The sequence below is a fragment of the Gouania willdenowi genome, chromosome 3 (assembly GCF_900634775.1).
Source record: "Gouania willdenowi chromosome 3, fGouWil2.1, whole genome shotgun sequence".
Taxonomy (NCBI): domain Eukaryota; kingdom Metazoa; phylum Chordata; class Actinopteri; order Blenniiformes; family Gobiesocidae; genus Gouania; species Gouania willdenowi.
Genome location: NC_041046.1, coordinates 37,243,940 through 37,264,251, shown reverse-complemented (window position 1 = coordinate 37,264,251; position 20,312 = coordinate 37,243,940). Strand labels below are relative to the sequence as shown.

At 37.8% G+C, this 20,312-nt stretch overlaps 1 protein-coding gene across 1 annotated transcript in view; it reads left to right on the top strand.

The window, feature by feature from the left end:
* adamts7 (a disintegrin-like and metallopeptidase (reprolysin type) with thrombospondin type 1 motif, 7) overlaps positions 1-20,312 on the top strand; it is a 106,261-nt gene that overhangs the window by 76,877 nt on the left and 9,072 nt on the right. The window contains exons 19-23 of the mRNA XM_028475183.1: positions 801-2,504; positions 4,538-4,690; positions 5,313-5,486; positions 8,096-8,242; positions 9,974-10,136. Of these exons, the coding sequence (XP_028330984.1) occupies positions 801-2,504; positions 4,538-4,690; positions 5,313-5,486; positions 8,096-8,242; positions 9,974-10,136 (2,341 nt within the window). The remainder of the gene's footprint in view (positions 1-800; positions 2,505-4,537; positions 4,691-5,312; positions 5,487-8,095; positions 8,243-9,973; positions 10,137-20,312) is intronic.

Below are 20,312 nucleotides of genomic sequence, written 5' to 3'. Positions count from 1 at the left end.
CAAACCCTCAATTACTGAACTGAATTTCATCCAGAATGGATCTAGATCTGGATAGCTCATTGCGATACATTTTGACATACTGTCATTATTAATGGAGATAAACATTTCTTACAAACAAGCCTTTCAGGTGTGAATGATCATGGTGCCATAATCAGGATAACTGATCCAGATAACAGTAAATGTCTGGCAAAGAGGCTATATGGCATTTGAATGGGTGGAGGTTTGCACTCTCTGAGTGCTGTTGTTTGTAATAATTTTGTTACTATTCAGTGAACAGGCTTGGTTAAAGCAGAACTAAGTAACGTGCGCTTAGCGCTTCCTCTAATGGTCCCTTTTGGTTATGTCACTGTCGTAAAAACTCCACCCCTGCGGTGCCGCGACGACAGTGTGTGTGATTGTTGCTGAGCTGTCACTGCATAGAGTTGCTCTGTTCCTCGGACAAAGGTCTTCTCTGCCTTATTTTTGCTGGCTCCGCCATTAAATGTGTTTGAGAAAAGTGAATTTGTAGACAACTGTATGCAGCCACGGGGCTGGTCATAATCTAGCATTAATTTGTAATGTGCTGCGTAAAGCAGTACGTATTGCCACCGGGTCGGGGGCAGGGAAAGTTGCAAGTGCTGTTTTCTGGCCAAAGACAGCAGGGGGTGATGAAATACCCCCAATCACCACATAAACACTTGTATTACCCTCACAGGGACTACGAGATTATTAAGGTGAAAAAGTGACTCAGTTCTGCCTTTAGTACAGCTGTGTGTAATACCTTACTGATGCGTGCAATAAATGGCTCTTCTTTCCTGCAGTGTTCTTCCACTTGTGGAAGTGGAGTGCGTCACCGTAATGTGAGCTGCTCAAGGAACACAGGAGTTGCCTGCGATCCCGTAAAGAAGCCCTCAGCTGTCGCCTCCTGCTACACTCTGGACTGTCCGCAGGTTGGAGATAACTTTGCTGGTTTTGACCAATCTGGGAGTGGCTGGTCTGGAAAAGAAGTGCTAAATGAAATCAAACCCATACCTGATGTCAAACCTCCTTCCAAGTACAGCCCCACCAAATTTCAGCCCGGAGGTGAGAATGACCTACATAACATTGTGGAGGAGAATTTCCACTTCCATAACACGATTGAAAATGCTGGCAAATCTCAAGAAAACCACATTGAAGTTGATGATTTTTACTATGACTATAACTTTATTAACTTTCATGAGGACCTGTCCAATGACTTTGATAGTAATGTAAAGATTTCAGATGACAGTCACGTATTAGGTGCTCAACCGGATGTCCAGCCGACCCACAATATGGAGGAATCCACCTACATGGAAACAACACAAGCTAACTCACCTCCCTCTGTTTATCCCACAATTTCCAACCCAAAACTCTTTATTTCTGAAACCGAAAGTCCAGGAATCACAAAAGCTGAAGGTATGAAAGAGTCAAAGCCAACAAATCTGGATGATCTTCTTTCTGAGGATTATCTTATTCCTGCCTTCACCACCCTCCGGCCACTGTCAACAACTAAGCAGAACTCAGTCAAAACCAATCCATACGTCAGTCAGATGGAGCCTAAAAACACCAGTGCAGTGCCTCAGCAGGGTTCCACTGAACGGCAGGGTGCACAGAATCCAAAATGGGAACAGCATCAGTTTGATGATTTGGGTGAAAATGAAAAATATCCCAGGGATGTCACAACAGCTCCAACGCAAGCTGCTCCCACTCTCAGACTTCAGACTGCTCTCAACCGCGGAGAACGCATAACTGAAAATCCTCAGGAGGCTGAGGAACATGATCATTATGAATACATCTATGCAAGCCCAAAGGATGCTGAAGGTCAAGGCATTTTAGAATTCGCTTCTACAGAAACAGTAATTAAAACTGAAAGTGAAATTCCACTGGAAGGAAAAGCTTCAAAAATACCTCAAACAACCTCACAAATAACTGTAACTTCAGATACCTTCACACTTAAGGGTTTGGATTCGACCATTGTGAATGCACCTAATGATGAAGACTCAGGATATACTCACATTAACCTCAGGGTGATCTCAAACCCTTCCTCTGAGAAAACCTCTACTCTTCCCACTCCATTCTTGATCATCTCAAAGAGCCAAGAAGCATCTGATGGATTCACATTACCAACTGGAAATAAAATCATACCTCCTACTATTCAGGAAGGAGTTACTGAGCCTTCTCCAAATAACTTCCTGCCATTTAGCATTAAACAGATACCTGCAAACCCTGCATTTTCTCAACCAACTGGGACAGAATCTACATCCCTGCTTCCAGCATTTGAAATACCTTCCCCAGATTACAATGAAGTAGTCGTTCCCCTAGAGCTTACTCCATCCTACCTTCCTCCTACAAGCCCAGAATCCACTTTTCAGCCCAGTTCGACACTCATACAATCAGCAACTCTCCCACACTTTGACTGGTCTGCTACTGTATCAGTGTCAACATTTGTCCAGACATCTACACCACTCTCAAATACCGCCTACTGGATTGTCGGAAACTGGAGTGCTGTAAGTGTTCACACATCTATGACTTTTTGATTTTGTAGGCAATGTGTTTAGAAGTTTAGTCAGTATTTTGTTTTCAGAGAATCAATGTAAAAGTAGTAGGAAGGGTTTTAATACCTAACAGGGTCAATACAGTGCAACAAATTCAACATGATACGAGGCTAGATTAAAAGAACAACATGAACATGACTTATACCGCTTTTTTTGTACCTCTTTTTAAATTTACTATTGTAGGTACAAGTTACTGGTCACCAAGTTACGATTTTTTTACGTTGTAGGCATTACAACTTTGTACCATTCCAGTTACAAAGTCGGAAATCAAAGTGGCAGCGTCTATGCAAACTTCAAACATTATGGATAATTGCTTTTTGGTCTATCATCAGTAAACAATGGGTGAATGTTCATAACAATTGCATTAAATGTCAACTAAAATTTTTTTATATTTTTATGTGGAGGTTTTTCAGACATTTCAATAATAAAATAAATCGCAAAAGAGCAATGGAAAAACTTTCTCTGCCATTACACGTCACAGGACATGACGTACAGCAGAGCTTTAATCTAGCCGAAAAAAGAAAACCCGGACGGAGCCCGACAGAACACGAACTGACCCCGTCCCACCTGAATTAATCCGATGTCTCTTCAAGCCCGAACCCGTTTCAACCAGACACTGGAGAACTTTGTATCCTCGCAACTTTTTTTTCCATATTTCACAGCCGAGGCCTGCCTTGTCTTTCATAAGCCAAGAGTAGCAGCTCATCTTAGCTTTGAAATTAGCCTCTGTCCAAACTTCTCTGTTCTCAATGTCCACATCAGAACTTTAATCGTTGTGTCCTTCTCTTCTCCCTGTCCTCGAGTCCTCCTCATGACCCTGGATAGCTCTCCTGTGTCCTGTCTGTTGCTTCCGTATTAGCATCTTTGCTGCTGGTGCTGCTGCTGCTGCTCTCCTCTGTGATTTTCACAGAAACAACCTTGGACTTCTGAACTTCAGGCTTAGCTTCACTTACTGTCTTAACACAGCTCTTTAAATCCAACTGCTTTTATTTTAGCCATTATCTACCGCCTTCCAAACTGACTATTTTTGCGCAAAATCATACTTTAGACATAGTGTGGCCGTGGTTTGACTTTGTTCTCTCTCACTTGCGCTCAGTTTTTACCTTCAATTTTGTGTGTACAATGACATTTCCAATGATTTCAACTAAATAAAACACAAGATCTGGTACAAATCAAGCTCTGGTGTAATCCCACAACAAGGTCACGCGGGATTAGATTTCAAGAGAGTTAAGAGGCTCCTGCCCAAAACAACTTTCAATGGAAACACGTTCAAATTGTAAATATACTTTGTCGAAAATGTCAAAATATCACTATTATTTTGCAAAAAGCTGGAATGGAAACACAGCTACTGTCCTATAAAAAACTGAATGAGAATAACATTTGTAAATAATAATGCTAAAAGTAATAGGAAAAAGAGCAAATACAAATACATAGGCAGAAACTTCCAGAAGAGAGATTAAAAAAAATATCTATGACTTAGATCCATCGTCTGATACAGTTAATATGACACGATTTCAGTAGAATGGGACTAATGGTTTATAGAGGAGTATAAAGCATAAAAATGAATCATTTGATTAATAAGGTAGAAAAGCGGGGAAAGGAATATGAGAAATGGAGAATAACTGAAGAATAAACGACAGATAGCTGACTAATGTGAGGTTAGTAGGAGTAAGAGTAATACAAAGAGGAGGAACAGCAAAATACACGATGACACAAGGGTAAAAAAAGGATGCCTAATTTGAGTTACCATTGGGACGGAAATTAATACAGATGATTAATAAAAAGTAATAATAGGTTCTTACAAAAGGATGTCAGATCAAGAATAAAAGGACAAAATTAAGAATGAATAATAATTCATAAAAGTAGAGAAAAACCAATTGGAAAAAGGCTTTATCACTGCCTGTCCGAAAGGTCTATATTCTTAATCACATTCATCCTTCATGCACATACTCACTCCAACAATACATCTTATTCTCGAATCAAAGTGTTCCACCAGTTGCGGTTTGGGAGCAATATGGAGAACCCTGGTGTGCAGTTCCGGTTCAGAATCTGACTGTGATCCAGCTGAGAGGCCGGCACCCGCACAGCGCTGTTACCTGCGCCCCTGTTCTACATGGAGGCTCGGGGAGTGGAGTAAGGTAAGGTTTTTTTTACTTGCTTCTTTGGTAGATAGAATATGTTAAAACTTGGTGTGCTGTCCTCATTTATGTTAACTTTGCTCTCCTTTTAAAACTGTTTATTTAGTTAAAAGAGTCATCCAACACCAATTTGTTGTCAATAAACAACAGAATCCACATGTCGCCTGACCCAAAATTTTATTCATCATGATCATTATACTGTTCAGTAATTAATAAATGTAAGATGAGATGTGTCATCGATATTTCTATTAAGTTGAAAAGTTCATACCCAGAGTAAGCATGTTTAGAGTAAAAAAAAAATTTTTTTCAATTGCAATTTTTGTAGTTGTTTTTCCTTTCCCAAAATCATGCATCGTATCGTTACCGTGCGCTCAGTATCGTACAGTATATCATATCTTAAACTCAGTGTATCATCCAAAACCAGTTTTTTATGATGCACTGAATCACATCCGAAGCTGCCCTTTTAGAAGTTTTGAAAGAAAAATCCTGAGCAAACTATTGCAACGTTTTTTTCCTTTTTAAACTATATGATTCAATTAGATAACATCACCTGTTTACATTGTCAATTTCTAAAGAAGCTTGTGCAATTTCATTGGTAGTCATGTAAGGACCTATTTCACAGTGTTCCAAGGATTGCGAGGGTGGGGTTAAGTCAAGAGAAGTCCAATGTTTTGACCTGAGGGATCAGAGACCATTACGGCCTTTCCACTGCAGAGCCATGTCTACAAGACCTCCAACACAAATGTCTTGTAATCTTCAGCCATGTCGTCAATGGTACACCTCCTCTTGGGGTCTGGTGAGCAGCACTCATAGAACCCACATACTAACACAAACAGGTGTTTAATACCCTACCAGCATCTGTTTACTATTGAATATCCTGTGATGTGAAATAGCTTATGGCACGAGGACACTATCTTTGATACCTGATGTAAGGTGATTTAAGGCCTAATTGGCCTCAGTTTTAATCTTAAAGCTGCTTAACCACATAACGAATATTTAAATTCTACCTGTATTTCATTCAGTAGTTATTCTCATCCACTACTGCTTCTAGTGTGAACATAAAAACTCTGGCGAAGTGAAATCTTTGTTATTTTCACACATTGAAAGTTGTTGGATATTGATATTCTGGCTGCCACAGAAAAATTCGAATACGATCAAATTTGTAGTGACTTCATACAGCGGTAAACAAGATAAAGAAAGCAGAACAAACTCAAGAGACCACAAACATCCACCAAGTTTAGAGGTACTGTATCTACCTTTATGCTCCGGCACCGGCTTTGGATTCTTATGCAGGCCTCCAAATCCCACAATGCAATGCGTGAAACTTTTTCAGTCTTTTCAAGTCTCATGACCAATTGCCAACAACATGGTTGTTGTTAGGGGAGTCAAAAACAAAGAACCTTGTGAAATTTACCTTCAACATTTATTTTTGAGGAAATCCCTATCAGAGGATTTATGAGAACAACATTTGGTGCAGGAACCTTTTTAAAAATGTGAGTTAGTATGTGACGAAGCAGCTTTAATTGAAACATCAGGGGCCTGTACTACGAAGCTGGATTTCTTCTTATTGCTCCAACTCCCAGGATTTATTCTGTGTGTCCTGTTAATTTGCTTGTTTGGTCCACAAATTACACAATGACAATACAATTCATACTATGAAAAAAATAACACATTACACCAACAAAACAGACTTTTCAACACCTGCAACTAGAACAAAATCGATAACAACAGACAAAAATGCTCCAAAGTATTAGAAATAGTGTTTTACACTGAAGTTTCTTAATGAATACTATCTCTACTACTACGTTCTTTGACAATGGCTAACTTCTTATGGGGCTAAATCACCATGGTAACTTAGACTGATTAACTAACCTGGTCAGGAGTAGGTTTTGTTCTGACTAGAATCTGGATGAGTATGAAAGTACCGCTTCAGAACTAATCAGTTCTCTTGGAAAACAAGAAAAGGTGGATCATTCTGTGAACACATCGCTGAATCTGATCTGACAGTTGACAGAAAGAGAGAGATCATATTCAGGCATGGATGAAATCCTTTCTTTAACCGATGACATCCTATAGGAAATATATACTGTAGATTTTTATCTGATGGAATGACCTACGTTAGTCAGCTGATAAAGCCTGCATGCGTTGGGTGCTTTCACAACCAATAAATGCATTCATTCATGTATTTTATGGCAAGGCTGAGACCCTCAGTCCTATAAGATAATACAGGCTGTATAAATGAATAAGTTCAGATGAACTACGGCTCAGAGCGTCTCATCATATTCATGCCCAACTGCCTGGTGCCCCCATGACTCGTACGGTGTAATGAGCTCCATTTATATATTGGTATGTTCCAATGATTCGGTAGCACCAACCGTTGTAATATTTGACTGGAAAATAAAGGAGAAATCATTAACAGTCATAAATTCCTGCATTCCTTCCTTCCTGCTTTTTCTGCAGCAACACTGTTGTTTATGGTCTGAATTATTGATTTTCATTTTTCCTATTTTTAAAGAATTGTTTCTCAATTGTAACCCAAGTCTGTGTGGTTTCTCCATTTCTGTGCTTGATCTGACGCTGTAATCTCCATCCCTATCACTAGAGCGTGCAGGTCACCTGGCTGGAATCTCCTGGGTTAAGTAAACATGTTTATATCCTGCTACATAGTACAGGGGCTCTCTGACAGAGCATGTTTTGTTAGGTGAAGCCAGCTAACGGTGATACATCCCAGATTTACTCATCCAGCTTCATAGTACAGGCCCTAGAAGACCTCTTTATGTTTAGTCTGCTTTCAGTCGACTAAATTTAAATTAATCACGGTGACTAAAGTGACTAAAGAAAAAGTCAGGCATACTGTTTTACCTAAAGAAGCATGGCTTTTTCCATTAAAATTACAATATTGATACTATTTGTAATTAGATTGGGTAAAGCCATACTTCTTCAGTTTTTGCATGGATTTCTTTTGATTCCTAATGAGCAAGAACAAAAATTTGGAGCTGAGGCCATGACCCTACATATATTTACACAGTCCTGAATTCCATGGCCCAGTGGTTGGGACTTTTTGTCAGCTTTCTGTACGCCAGAGCATCTGTAAACTTTGAATGAAAGTCCCATCACACACCAAATAATAGGTCCTTTATTGAAGTCTAATTTTGGTAGCTATTGGTGGAAGAATTGAGGGAGATTCAATTACTCAGCCTACAAATGTTGAAAGCTCTGATGCTGAGCAACTGTACAATAAAATATCTGGTATTTGAATAAATCGTCTTGAGAAAAGAGTATTGTAAAACACTTTTTTAAGTCAGACATTCCTGCACAATGAAGGAAATCAATATTTCCTATTGACTGAATATATAACCAATGTGTTTTCTCACCTTTGTCTTTTTGTTGTGGTGTATTGTTTAGTGCTCTGAAGTGTGTGGGGGAGGAGAGCAGCAGCGAATTGTCACTTGTCCAGAGAAAAATCAATGTGACCGTGAACTTCAGCCCAGCAACATCCAGTCATGTAACAGCCAGCCTTGTTCCCAGTGGCTCACTGGTTCATGGGGACAGGTAAAGAACAAACATGTGTGTGTATGTATAGGGAAACACTCATACATTACCTAAAGATGAGCATACAATTAAAAGTCAATGCATTTTCTCCTTTATTTTGGACAGAGGTGTAAAGAGTACTTATTATATCCTACTCAAGTATTAGTACTGTTACTTGATTGAAATTGTACTAAAGTACAAGTACAAGTAAGTAAGAGACACTGCTCTACCTGATGGTGCATACTGACAGTCAGAGGACAGACACATCCTTGTCCTCTTCCATTTATAACATAAATATTACACAATTTTACATTTCTCGACAGAGATATTAGTCCTTATTTATAAATTCACGACTGTAGGCTATTATTACGTACTTTGAGTTTGATGTTTTATTCTAGCTTTAATGATTTAATAAGAAAGTACTTTAGTAACTTTGCACTTGAGCAGCTCCAGTTTCTAATCACATTCCGACTGTTCATTTCCTCTCCCTATTGTCCTCCAAAACATTCATTAAAGGAAAATATAAATCTCGGCTAATTCTGCATATTATCAGTAGTTTGGTGCAGTTTGTTGGATCAAGTGAATGATCCAGAAGAAGAACATTTAATTATTTTATTTAGAGAGACGGTATTTGTCTCCAACATTAATGCGTGTGGCAGACATTGCAATGTAGGCATAGTTTGAAGAGAGGCTGTTCAGTTTAAATGAAGAAATGTTTGAATTTATCAACAGGCCTGTAGTCGTACTTAATAATTCACAAATCTTACGTTGAATGTTGTTTTAATGCAGGGGTGTCAAACTCCAGTCCTCCAGGGCCAAATTCCTGAGACTTTTAGATGTGTCCCTACTCAAACACTCCAATGTGTTGTGATCAAGCTCTGCAGAAGCAATGATAATGATTTGATTTAGGTGTGTTGGAGCAGGGACACATCTAAAAGTCTGTGGAATCCGGCCCTCGAGGACTGGAGTTCGACACCCCTGTTTTAATGGAAACAACATTAGCAGCAGTAACTGAGCAGTGTTAGCTTCCATGCTCACCGCTACACTGACATTTTAACAGCCAGCAGTTTATCATGCTAGTTAGACTTATGCAGTTAAAGGTGCAGTCCGCAACTCTCAGATCCCTCTCTTCCCCTCCCTCTCCGCTGCTCTCTTGCCTTGCCTCTGAACTTTCCAACGTCCCTCCCTCAGAGGAGCTAATAAGCTAAAGTTAGTCCGACAGCAACATCACAGTAATATAACATGCACTGGTAAAAGTATATTACTGTGGCTCTGCGCGTCACGTTTCCAAAAAAAAAATTAAATATGACATGATATTTTTTCTGTATTGTATTAGTTGAAACGCATTGAGTCAGCACAGTCCGCCCCTAGTCAGAGGGACAGAGAGTAGGAACAAAAGGAATAAATAACTTAAATTAAAAACATCTGCAGTGTGGACGGAGTGTGTGTGCTCTGATCTGCTCCAGCTCGGCTGCTTGTGTGTGAGCAGCTGTGACTAGTGACTAATATCCAAATGTCACACAAACATAACAAGATTTGATTTTGAAACATAAAAAATGCTGTTTGTCTGTTTTTTTTTTTAATAATATGAGACCTTTAAAAGTAACTGTAGCCCGAGGTATTCCGATTTTGGTTGGATTTTGGTAGGAACAGAACAAATAAATAGAGAGAAAAACACCATGTTTATTACTTTGTATTTACAACTTTCTATATCGACAGTAGTTTACAGAAAGTTGAACCTTCTTTGTGCAGTGTTCGGCTCTCTGCGGTGGAGGAGTACAGCAACGACTCATCAAATGTGTCGACACAAAGGCTGAGACCAGTGAGGAAGTGGATCAAAACCAATGTGGCCAGGACCCTCGGCCTCAGAATATTAGAAAGTGTAACTTACAGGAGTGCGAGAGCACCAACTCTGGTGAGCTATTTATCTCTCTATAAAGCAAGGAATCTCTGTCTGTCTGTCTGTCTGTTTGTCTGTCTGTCTGTGTCTCAAATACTCAAATATCTCTGGTGTTCAGGGACAAACAGAGCTCATACTGGCTACATAGATGCAGCTTGGTTCAAAACTGTGCAACGTTGCATTTGTTTGTACTGTAATGCTACAGTTAATTAATAATTTCATAAAATTGTCTACTGCTACCAAAGCACAGTACTAGTCACGTGTGGGCCCAGAGCCAATCACTGCACAGCTCCGCTATGATGCATGTCAGAGCCAATCACAGTGACAAGCTAGAGTCATGTGTGCGGCCAGAGCCAATCGCTGAAGACCTGGAGTAGCACCGGATGTGCGCGCACACAGCCATGCAGACACACAAGCGAGAGAGAGGAAGATACTTTTTAACTGTTCCTTATTTGGTGATTACATTTTAAAACGTTTATTTTCATTTTATTTTGAATCAACGCGGGTTACACTGGATGGAGGGTTAGACCGGAGAGGGGGGAGGGCCCTCTGAGCAGCCGCACTCACACTGATATACTAGCTAAGCTCTCAAGTCTCACGCATTGGGAGTGAGACACACGCATTTCAACCTGATGTGAGTCACTGAGTGCGTTCAAGTGTGCGGCTGAAGAGCGTGCGTGTGTGTGAGAGTGAGCCCACAGAGGAGAGATGGACAGGTAGCGAGACACATACACACACACACACACACACACAATGTTTCCTCTGGAAGTGTGAGCCACACACATGATTTATAGATTAAGTTATTCTCAGTCTACTCACTAAGTTACATCTGTTTGTATATTAATTACTAAGCTTGGATGATAAGCACCCCTGCACTAAGAAACGTTCAATGCTAAATAAATAGTTTTACTTGTACAAATGTATGTGTCTTTTATGAGATTCTACCTAAACTGCAGCATTGGTGCAAACTTTATCAATTTATCATGCACATGTCTCATAGAATTAAACCAGGGAACGTGCACACGCTATTTTACTTTGCACCTGCACATACAGTATACCCCTTTAAGACACTACAGAGTACAGAGTATGTACACCTCTTTATACATCAAACCAACATACTCATTTGAACATAATTGACATCTCCACTCAAGCTCCTACTATATGAATACATACTTCCGGCGGGCACTGTACTAGTTTATTTAAATGTACAAAAAGTATGAGTGGGGGTGGTGTGTAGCTCAGTGGGTTGAGCGCCCGCCCCATGTACAGAGGCTATAGTTCCTCACCTGCAGCGGGTCCAGGTTCAATTCCCGGCCTGGGACCCTTTCCTGCGTGTCATTCCCTGCTCTCTCCAACCCCCTTCCTGTCAAGCAACTGTCATATAAAGGCCACTAGAGCCCAAAAAATCAAAAAAAAAAAAAAAAAAGTATGAGTGAAATGTATCAAGTAAGTAAATGTCTGCCACTGAAAAAAGGGAAAATGTGATACACATAACCACACGGAATACTGTGTATAGCAGCAACGCAAATAAGCCTGTTTTGTGATAACGATTGATCTGTTGTTGCTTTCCATCTAAGAAACAGTTGTTATTGAACTTAGCTTTTAAAACTGAATGACTGGGGTCGGGACAATCAATCTGCACTTGTGATATAAACTCTATTGAGTAAAATTTCATATTATTCAACACAATGGACTGAAACTAAACCAAAGTTGTTTGGTGAAAGGCATACAAGGTCTGCCAATGTAATATTTTGCATTAAATAAAAACTGTGAGTCCGACAGGTGTGACATTTAATTTAATGAATTAATTTTTTTTTATTTGGTACAGTTTCAAATACATTGAAACAGACCAACAATGAATGGAAGCCACGAACAATCAATTACATTTTCAAAGTCATGCCAATGAATAGGAGGGCTACCCTTTGATTGTTTGTAAACATTGTGACATATTTTGTTGGGCGGGGCTTAGCCTGGAGGCAAAACCACAAATGTATTTCTTTTTCTGAGCACGAGTGTCCGATGGAATCCTATAAAACTTTAATATATGTCCACTAACATTATTCCTCCTATTCTGGCACCCAAACACACAACAAAGCTGTAACATTTCTAGCATCCACAGTCTTTAGCCAGCGGCGTTTCCTGTTTTTGCCTCTAGCAACGTCACTTGTGACGTGGGCCATTAAGGGGTCTATAGAAGAAAAAAAAAAAAATCGAAACAAAAAATAAGGACGACAAGGCACCAAAAATTCGAAACAGAGCAGAGAAGAAAGAAAAACAACAACATTTAAAGAAATGAAACAAAAGCAATTAACAACAGAAAATTGACTATTCACAAAGTAGTACGCTTTGGACAGTTTTTTTTAATTATCTTGGGGAAAGTTTGAGCATGTGAGGAGGACATTATGAAATCTATAACTGGCTATAAAGAAATCACTAAAAAATTTTGATTGAGCAAGTTTTTTGTGAATTGATGAATATTAATATGGAGATTTGTAGAAAGCTATTTCTAACATCTTTTCCTGGGGTTTGCTTTTTAAAGCAGGAAATTCCATCTTCATTGATTATGGGAGGGGCTCCTGGGGTATTTAAGACAAGCCCATTTTGTACTGTAAAATCTCCAAAGAAAAATCTATGCTATGCTAACTAGCTACGCAATACTCACTATGGCTCTCCATTCACAATTCTCTCTCTCTTTTTTTAACCATGTCTGCACATGCTGTCGAAGGTTAACACTACATATAGTACAATATTTTTATGACAGGTATGCATGTTTTATTATTGCAATGCAATCAATACATTTATTAAATTGCATAATTGGGACCATCACCAGTCCTCCCTAAGGAAGGGTAAGAAAAAATGTATGAAAGGGAGGATATAAAAAGAGAGGGCAGTGTTACACTGTGGTGAGGGGGTAGGGAACAGGGAAGAGGGAGTTAGGGTGGGACAGTGGAAGGGGTGGGTAAGAGTCAATTATTTTGGTTGTGCTGGAAGGTTATTCACAATTCTTTCAATCCAACACCTACTCGCCACAGATTGCAGAGTTCACAGGTGCTTGTTTTTATATGAGGGGCGGGGCTAACAGTGGCGTAAAAAGCCACCGTTCTCAGTCAAAAGCAAATTTTAAATGTTATATCCTGCTTCCAACCCATGAAGGGCAGTCACTCTTACATGTTTACAACAAAACACCTCAAGTTGAAATACTAAAAGGAGTAAAATGTTTAAAAGAGTTGGACAAGTGTCATTCAACAACAAGTATACGAGCCTTACGAGCTTCATTCTCTCCTTGCACCTTTAATTATTTTTCCTATATCCTAAAATCAATTCTTTAATACTTTTTTCTATTTTGTGTGATACAAACCTGTGTGCTTAATTTTATTGTAAACATTAATATTTGTAAAACTGCACCAAGTTTTCTTTAATGTGTGCTACATAAATGAGTGAGAAAAAAAAGAAATGAAATGAACCCTACTTCCAACCCAAATATATGTGTTTTTTTAGCAGAAAAATTTAGGTACTCTTTAAAACAAAGGACCTGGAAATATATTTAAAGAAATAATAATAAAAAAAGATATTTATCATTTATTTAATGTTCCGTGAAGAAAAGCATGAAATGAGAATTTTCAGTGGAAAAATCCTTTCAATTTATTCAACTTTCCTGCATTGCTTTAGGTGTTATGAAATAAATGGAGGTCACAGACGCTTCCACAAGAATTGGAAATGTGATTGAGGTACTACATCGGTGAGCACACTACATGCAGGTGTCATTGAGCACTGACGGCTTTCTGAAAAGGTTTCTGTGCTTAGAGCCCCGCTGACAGCTGAGGTGGCCTAGGTTTCACCCTGTTGTGAGGTCACTGTGAGATGTATTTTGTTACCATACGTCAACAACTCTACAGTGTTCAGTGACAAAACAGGCACAAGCAAAAAATGCTTATTTTAAGCCCAGCCTACTCACAAAAAAATATATATGAAATGAACTACCCTCTTCCAAAATGCAAGGGAAAAAAGAAAATCAAAACACAACATACAAATCAAAAACAGAATAGCAAAAATTAAAAATGATACTTTCATCATTTAAGTGTTTCACTCCAACAACAGAAAGACTTCTTCTTTTAATTTTATAATAATGCCTTTTTATTATTATTATTTTTTTTTTAGACAGACAATACAGAAAAACCTCTTAAATCAAAAAAAGACTTGTGAATTAAAAATAACTTTTAAATAGAGTATTGAAGTGATTGTGACTTTTCACATGAATACACATGTATCTGCAATCAGGAGATCAATATTCCTTAGCGCAGACATGGGCAACTGGCGGCCCTCAATATAATTTTGTGCGGCCCCCAAAGTCAACGCTGCCTTCGCCATGCTGCCCTCACTGCGCCGCCTTCGATCCGCTGCCTCAAGTTCATACAAAGACATAATATAACCCTTGGAGAAGTGCGCTAAAATAGATTAAATTGTCCCATACTAAATTCTCTTCACTCTGTAGGGGGCGCTAATGCGGCAATGTCCGTTTTTCCACATTGAGCTGGTTTAGGGCCTAGGGTTTAACAACTGATTCACATTTGACTCAAATTGGAGTTTGTATGTGCGAATGGGAGCATTTTCCAAAAGTTTTACATTTTGTCATTTTTGCCCCAAATTCACGGCTCTGCCCTGCAAACACCATAAAAGTTATCAACAATCCATGGATCACTTTCGGTGTCCCACTTTTCTAGATGATCTCCAGCAATTTTGAACCCCGTCAGTGAAACGCCCTAGGAGAAATGCGTTAAAATACAACATTAAATTTTAAATTTGCAGTTTAAGATTCTGGACTTCCTGTGTGTTTTTTGGCGTGGTCATAATAATATTTTTTCAGCAATTCCAATCTCGTAATGTGTTTTTGGCATACTTGGGGGTGCTGGCACATCACATTTTTGCATTTTTAAAATTGTAAATAGCCAGAAATTAGAGAATTTTGCGCGATTGAATTTTGTGTGAGTTTTTGAGATTCTACATAATGGTTCAGTAGGTGAAAAGTAGGTGAGTTGGTTCCGACACCGGAAAACAAAAAAGAAAGAAAAAAAGAAAGAAAGAAAGAAAACACCAATGTTTCCCCTTTTTTGAGTACCATGAACTATACATTTTCGGAAAGCAGAGGGGCATCGCTATGACATGAAAAGGGTCCCTGGTCACTGATGGGCACGTGGCGTTCGCATAGGATCCGCCCCTTCCCTCGTAGTGTGGCCAGTACGAGAGCAAGAGGCCCTAAATATACAAAATGTAAAATAAATACACAATATGACATCAAAATGATTCTAAAAATGCAAAAATGGGAAAAAAATATACCAACAAACTCCAAAAACATACACCATGAGCAAAAAAATACAAAAATGACTGGAAAAGAAATGTGAAACAACCACAGAAACACTTAAGTTCTTTGTTCTTTCCTGTATTAATGGTTAGTTTTGTGATACAAGTTGCCCATCTCTGCCTTATAGAACCAACCCAGTTGAATGTCAGGAAATTATTTGGAATGGTTATCAAATTCATGAAAGATAAAGTAAATTCAAACAGGACAACTTGATGGCAATTTAAATACCGTTCACAGAAAGATCAACTCATGTTTGGTTTTTTTTTAGGTTTCACTGAGTGTTGGAGTTTCATACTGTTTGATCTTCAAAATACAAACATCTAAATTACTATTTCTGACATACTTGGGCTGAGTTTAGAAAAATAAATCACGAATTGATTTATGATCAATTTTCCACTAAATGGCCCAGAATTAATTCATAAAATCCTAAAAATCAATTATTTAATACTTGTTTTTTGTATAAAATGTGATACAATCCTGTGTGTTTCATTTTTATTGTAAACTTGAATATTTTTAAAACTGCACCAAGTTAGAGTTGCTTTCTACTATATACAGCATTAGTTCTCTGAGGATCTCTTCCATATTCAAGTACATTTGGTCGAGGACAGTTCCAGCATTGTTTTGCATCACATGTCACTCTGAAAAAGCAGCATTGTCTATCAACCATTGGAAAAGCTGACTAGAGTGGCCTCAAAGACTCCCATTGTCAACAACAGACAAGCTGGAATTAAATGATCTGACATTGATGTGTGAGAACAATGAATTTGCAGTCAGAGCAAACATTCACAGTTATAAAATGACAGTGTGCAGAAATAACATCATTCATGGTTTGACATTTTCATGTTTGGGTTTTGTTGCTTAAAAAGACCAAAAGTTACCTATCGAACATTAATTCATTTTTCATTTTCATTTTATTGTTTATTTCATTCATTTAAAAAGCAAATGCAACAACAGCATTTAACATATGAATGAAAAGGAGCAGAAAGACGTAATAACTTGTAATGTCTGCAGTTTTGTAAAACCTTAGTTCCTTTTAGTTCATATCTACTTTTTCTCTCGGTAAATCTGTTTTGCAAATTGTCCGATAAACTTTCCAGATGAGCTGTACATGTGGTTTTTAGATGGTTGTATTGTAATAATTAATTACATTTCAGTGTTTTTAATCGTATAAATAAAGGGTTAGTGGGGTCTCTGTATCCACTTCCACTGACGACTCCTATCACTCTTTTCTGTAAAAGGAAAATTGGATTAATGTAGGTTTTGTAGGCACTTCCCCACACTTCAATACAATAGGTCATATATGGAACACTTAATTATTGCCGTTATCAGTTAAATTAGTCATTTCTAGTCATACAACAACACCACTGACCGCACTTCATCATGACTGTTCAGAAGGAATGAAGATTAATAGCAAATATTATAATGGGAGGGATATCATTTGGTACAGACATGGGCAACTAGTGGCCCGGGGACCACATGACTCCAAAAATAAGGCAAAAGGACAACAAAAATATACAAATAACAACCAAAACAAAGCAAACACAAGAAAAAACAAACCAAAACACACAGAATGAGTAAAAAATGTACAAAATTACAATAAAAATACACAAAATGACCCCAAAACCACAACAAAAGACAACAAAACCACACAAAAAACAGCAATAACAAGCACTCAGAGAGCAAACCACCACCAAGTTTATTGGCACAAAGCCATCCGCAGGTGACAGGACGACCATGGCTCAGTGGTAGAGTGGGTCGTCCAATAACTGTAGGCGCAGTTGTATCTTACCACCAGCGATGTGAATGGCTGGTGTGAATAAATAAAGGTTTTTGTAACGTCTCCTTGAAAAAAGCGCTACGTAAATCTATTATTATTATTATTATTATTATTATTATTGTATAGGTAATGCTGTAGAACTAGCCAAGCATCCACATCATCTTCCAAAACTTGTTCTGGATACTATATCCACAGTACCTACCGGATCATCTCCAAAATCAAACTTCCTGATGTGATTCTTCCTTTTCACATTGTCTATCAGCTCACCAAGTTTCATTTAAATCCATTCAGAACTTTTTGAAATATCATACTAACAAACATCCACATTAACAAACGGATGGACGGACAAATGCTGGTGAAAACATTACCTCATTGGCAGTAAAACTACACAAAATAACAATGAAAATATAAAAAATTACAGAAAAAATTGGCAAAACGACAACAAAAATTTTACACAAACGCTTGGTTGTTTCATGTATTAATGCTCAGATTCGGTCATTATTCTATAACGTGGCCTTCAGATCAGACAATCATATTTTTGTGGCCCTAATTTGGATGAAGTTGCCCATCTTTGATATAGTTAATGATTGTTTGCTGACAGTGACCATTGTTTATCATTAAAGTGTACAAACATGTCATTGTACTTTAATTTCAGTTTTATAAAATATTGTAATTGCTCTGTATTATGTAAAATGATTATAATAATGAGTGTAATAAGGTGAATAATCCTATATTATGTGTTAAATCACAAAATCCATCATGTAATATACTGTAAATTAAATGAACAGAGAGTCGGAGGAACAGGTGGGAGCTGATATTAGGCAGTAAAGTACGCTTTTTACAATGATAATTTCATTTTAAATCTACATTTCTGTCTCCCTAAGTAAACTAATCCTTACACAATAACCGATTTGCATTTCTGTTGTCACGATGCAGCTTTGCTGACATTTTGAAGCCATGAAAGTAGGAAAGTGTCATCGTATTTCAGGTGTGTGATAACGTGCCAGCCAGCAGTGGGAGGTGAGCAACGTGTGACCCTTCATCAGATGTGATGCTTTTGGGATTTTCCTCTCGACCGCACATGGTTTCAAATTTGTTGATTTAAAAAAAGTAAAGCTCGACAAAGTTTGATCCATTGAGCTGCTTTTGATGTCAAACAATGTTCTACATCACATCTAAGATTTCAGTCGAATGCTCTTTGTATTACATTGAATTGAAAAGTGACAAAGAAATATTTCTCAAGCTATGTTTTAAGTCAAAATGTCGATTTGTTTTTTTGTGAAAGCTAAATAGTTTATTCTCTATTCACATGCCACCAGACGAAAGAAGAAATGACAGACGGAGTCCGCAACACTATTGTAAAACACTTGTTTCTTATACTGGGTGGAATGGTTCCTCCATCCTGAGAGAAAAAGGAAAGACAGCAATCAGAGCTCTGGAGGAGCTGCAATCCTGTAAAAACGCTCATCAATCCCTGCCATTCAGGCCAAATGGAGAGAACCAATCAGATGCCTTGGTGTCTCGTCCCACGTACGCCCCACACTGTTGTTGGTTGTTTCGTTTTAAATCCATTAGAATAATAATACAGTTTACTTTGACGTGAATGAGACATGAAGTAGTTTGGTTGATGCAAATACTCGTTCAACGTGTTTCCTAAACTGAATGACCAAAAAGCAGGGTTGGGGTCAATAACATTTTTTTTGTTACAATTGCGTTTTCAATTACCTATGTTCAATAAAAATTTGATTACAATTACAGTGACCAGCATTTTTCCCAATTACAATTAAATTACAATTTATTTATTTATTATTTATTTAATTATGTTCTCAATTACTAAAGTTTAATCACCTGATAAAAGTTAACCTTCCTTTTGTATTAGCTTTCTGTTAGAATCTCTTATGATAACAGGTCTTAAATCAGCTGTAAAATACATTAATAATATCATCTAATTTTTTTTCCTATCTATTTGTTACCTTGTTAATCTTCCTAATTAATGAAAATATCGGTTTTAATATTTTGGTGTGGAAGCCTGAGCCTTTTTTGTGTCAGTATATCCCACAATTTCATGTTTTTTTAAATGGTCAATGTGGTAAAGCTTGATATGAAACATATTTTATTAATTGTTAACTACATATGGGAAATACTGTACATAGTACTGTAACATGGTTCCCCAGTTTAGCGTTATAATTGACAATTTTTATAGAATTTGAATGCCAATTACAATTAAAGTCCATGATCTATACTCAATTACAATTTAATTACAATTATGACAGAAACAGCTTTTTAAAATTACAATTAAGAATATAATTACACCATCACTGTAATTATTATCGATTACAATTATAATTGACACCAACCCTGCTTAAAAGTGTAGAAAAACATTTCAGCTACTGATCTCGTGGGAAGAATGTGGGAACGATGCCTTTGGAAAATGGAAAGATTGTTGTGAGAATATAAAAAGGCATTGATTTCTGCTGCTGCCTTTAGATTCAGAACAATGTGACCTCCATCCTGCCTTGGATCAATGGCTCAGTTTGCTGCTGCTGCTGCTGCTGCTGCTGCTGCTGCTGCTGCTTTGATAGTTAGCGACAGATGTTGTTGTCCCACTCTCAGTCTCTGGGTCAGTTGCTAAGGAGCAGCATGGACAAACTAGGCTTTAATATTTTAATATTTTAACATTAGTCATGTTCAGCACAAAAACCTGCAGAACTTGAAAACAAAATCTCAGGAAGGTTTTGTGGAAACTTGTCGTGTAAAGTCCTTTGCAGTCAAAGCAGCTCTAAAGCAAGAAAGTGACCAGATTTCTTTACGAAAATAAACAACAAATATTGATATGTGACAGAAGTAAAAACTGCCAATTGTAGAATTTTCAGTTTCTCATTGGGAATTGTCAAAGGATCAAAGAAAGACTATACCTTTAAGTTTAGGAAAAAGGTCAGAAGCAGAATTTGAAATAAACCCCCAGTGGTCTTTGCATGGTTTCTGGATCAAAGTGCCTAAAACAAATGTTACAAGCAGTATTTAGCTTTTTTATCCTGTTGCTGGCAAAGAAAAC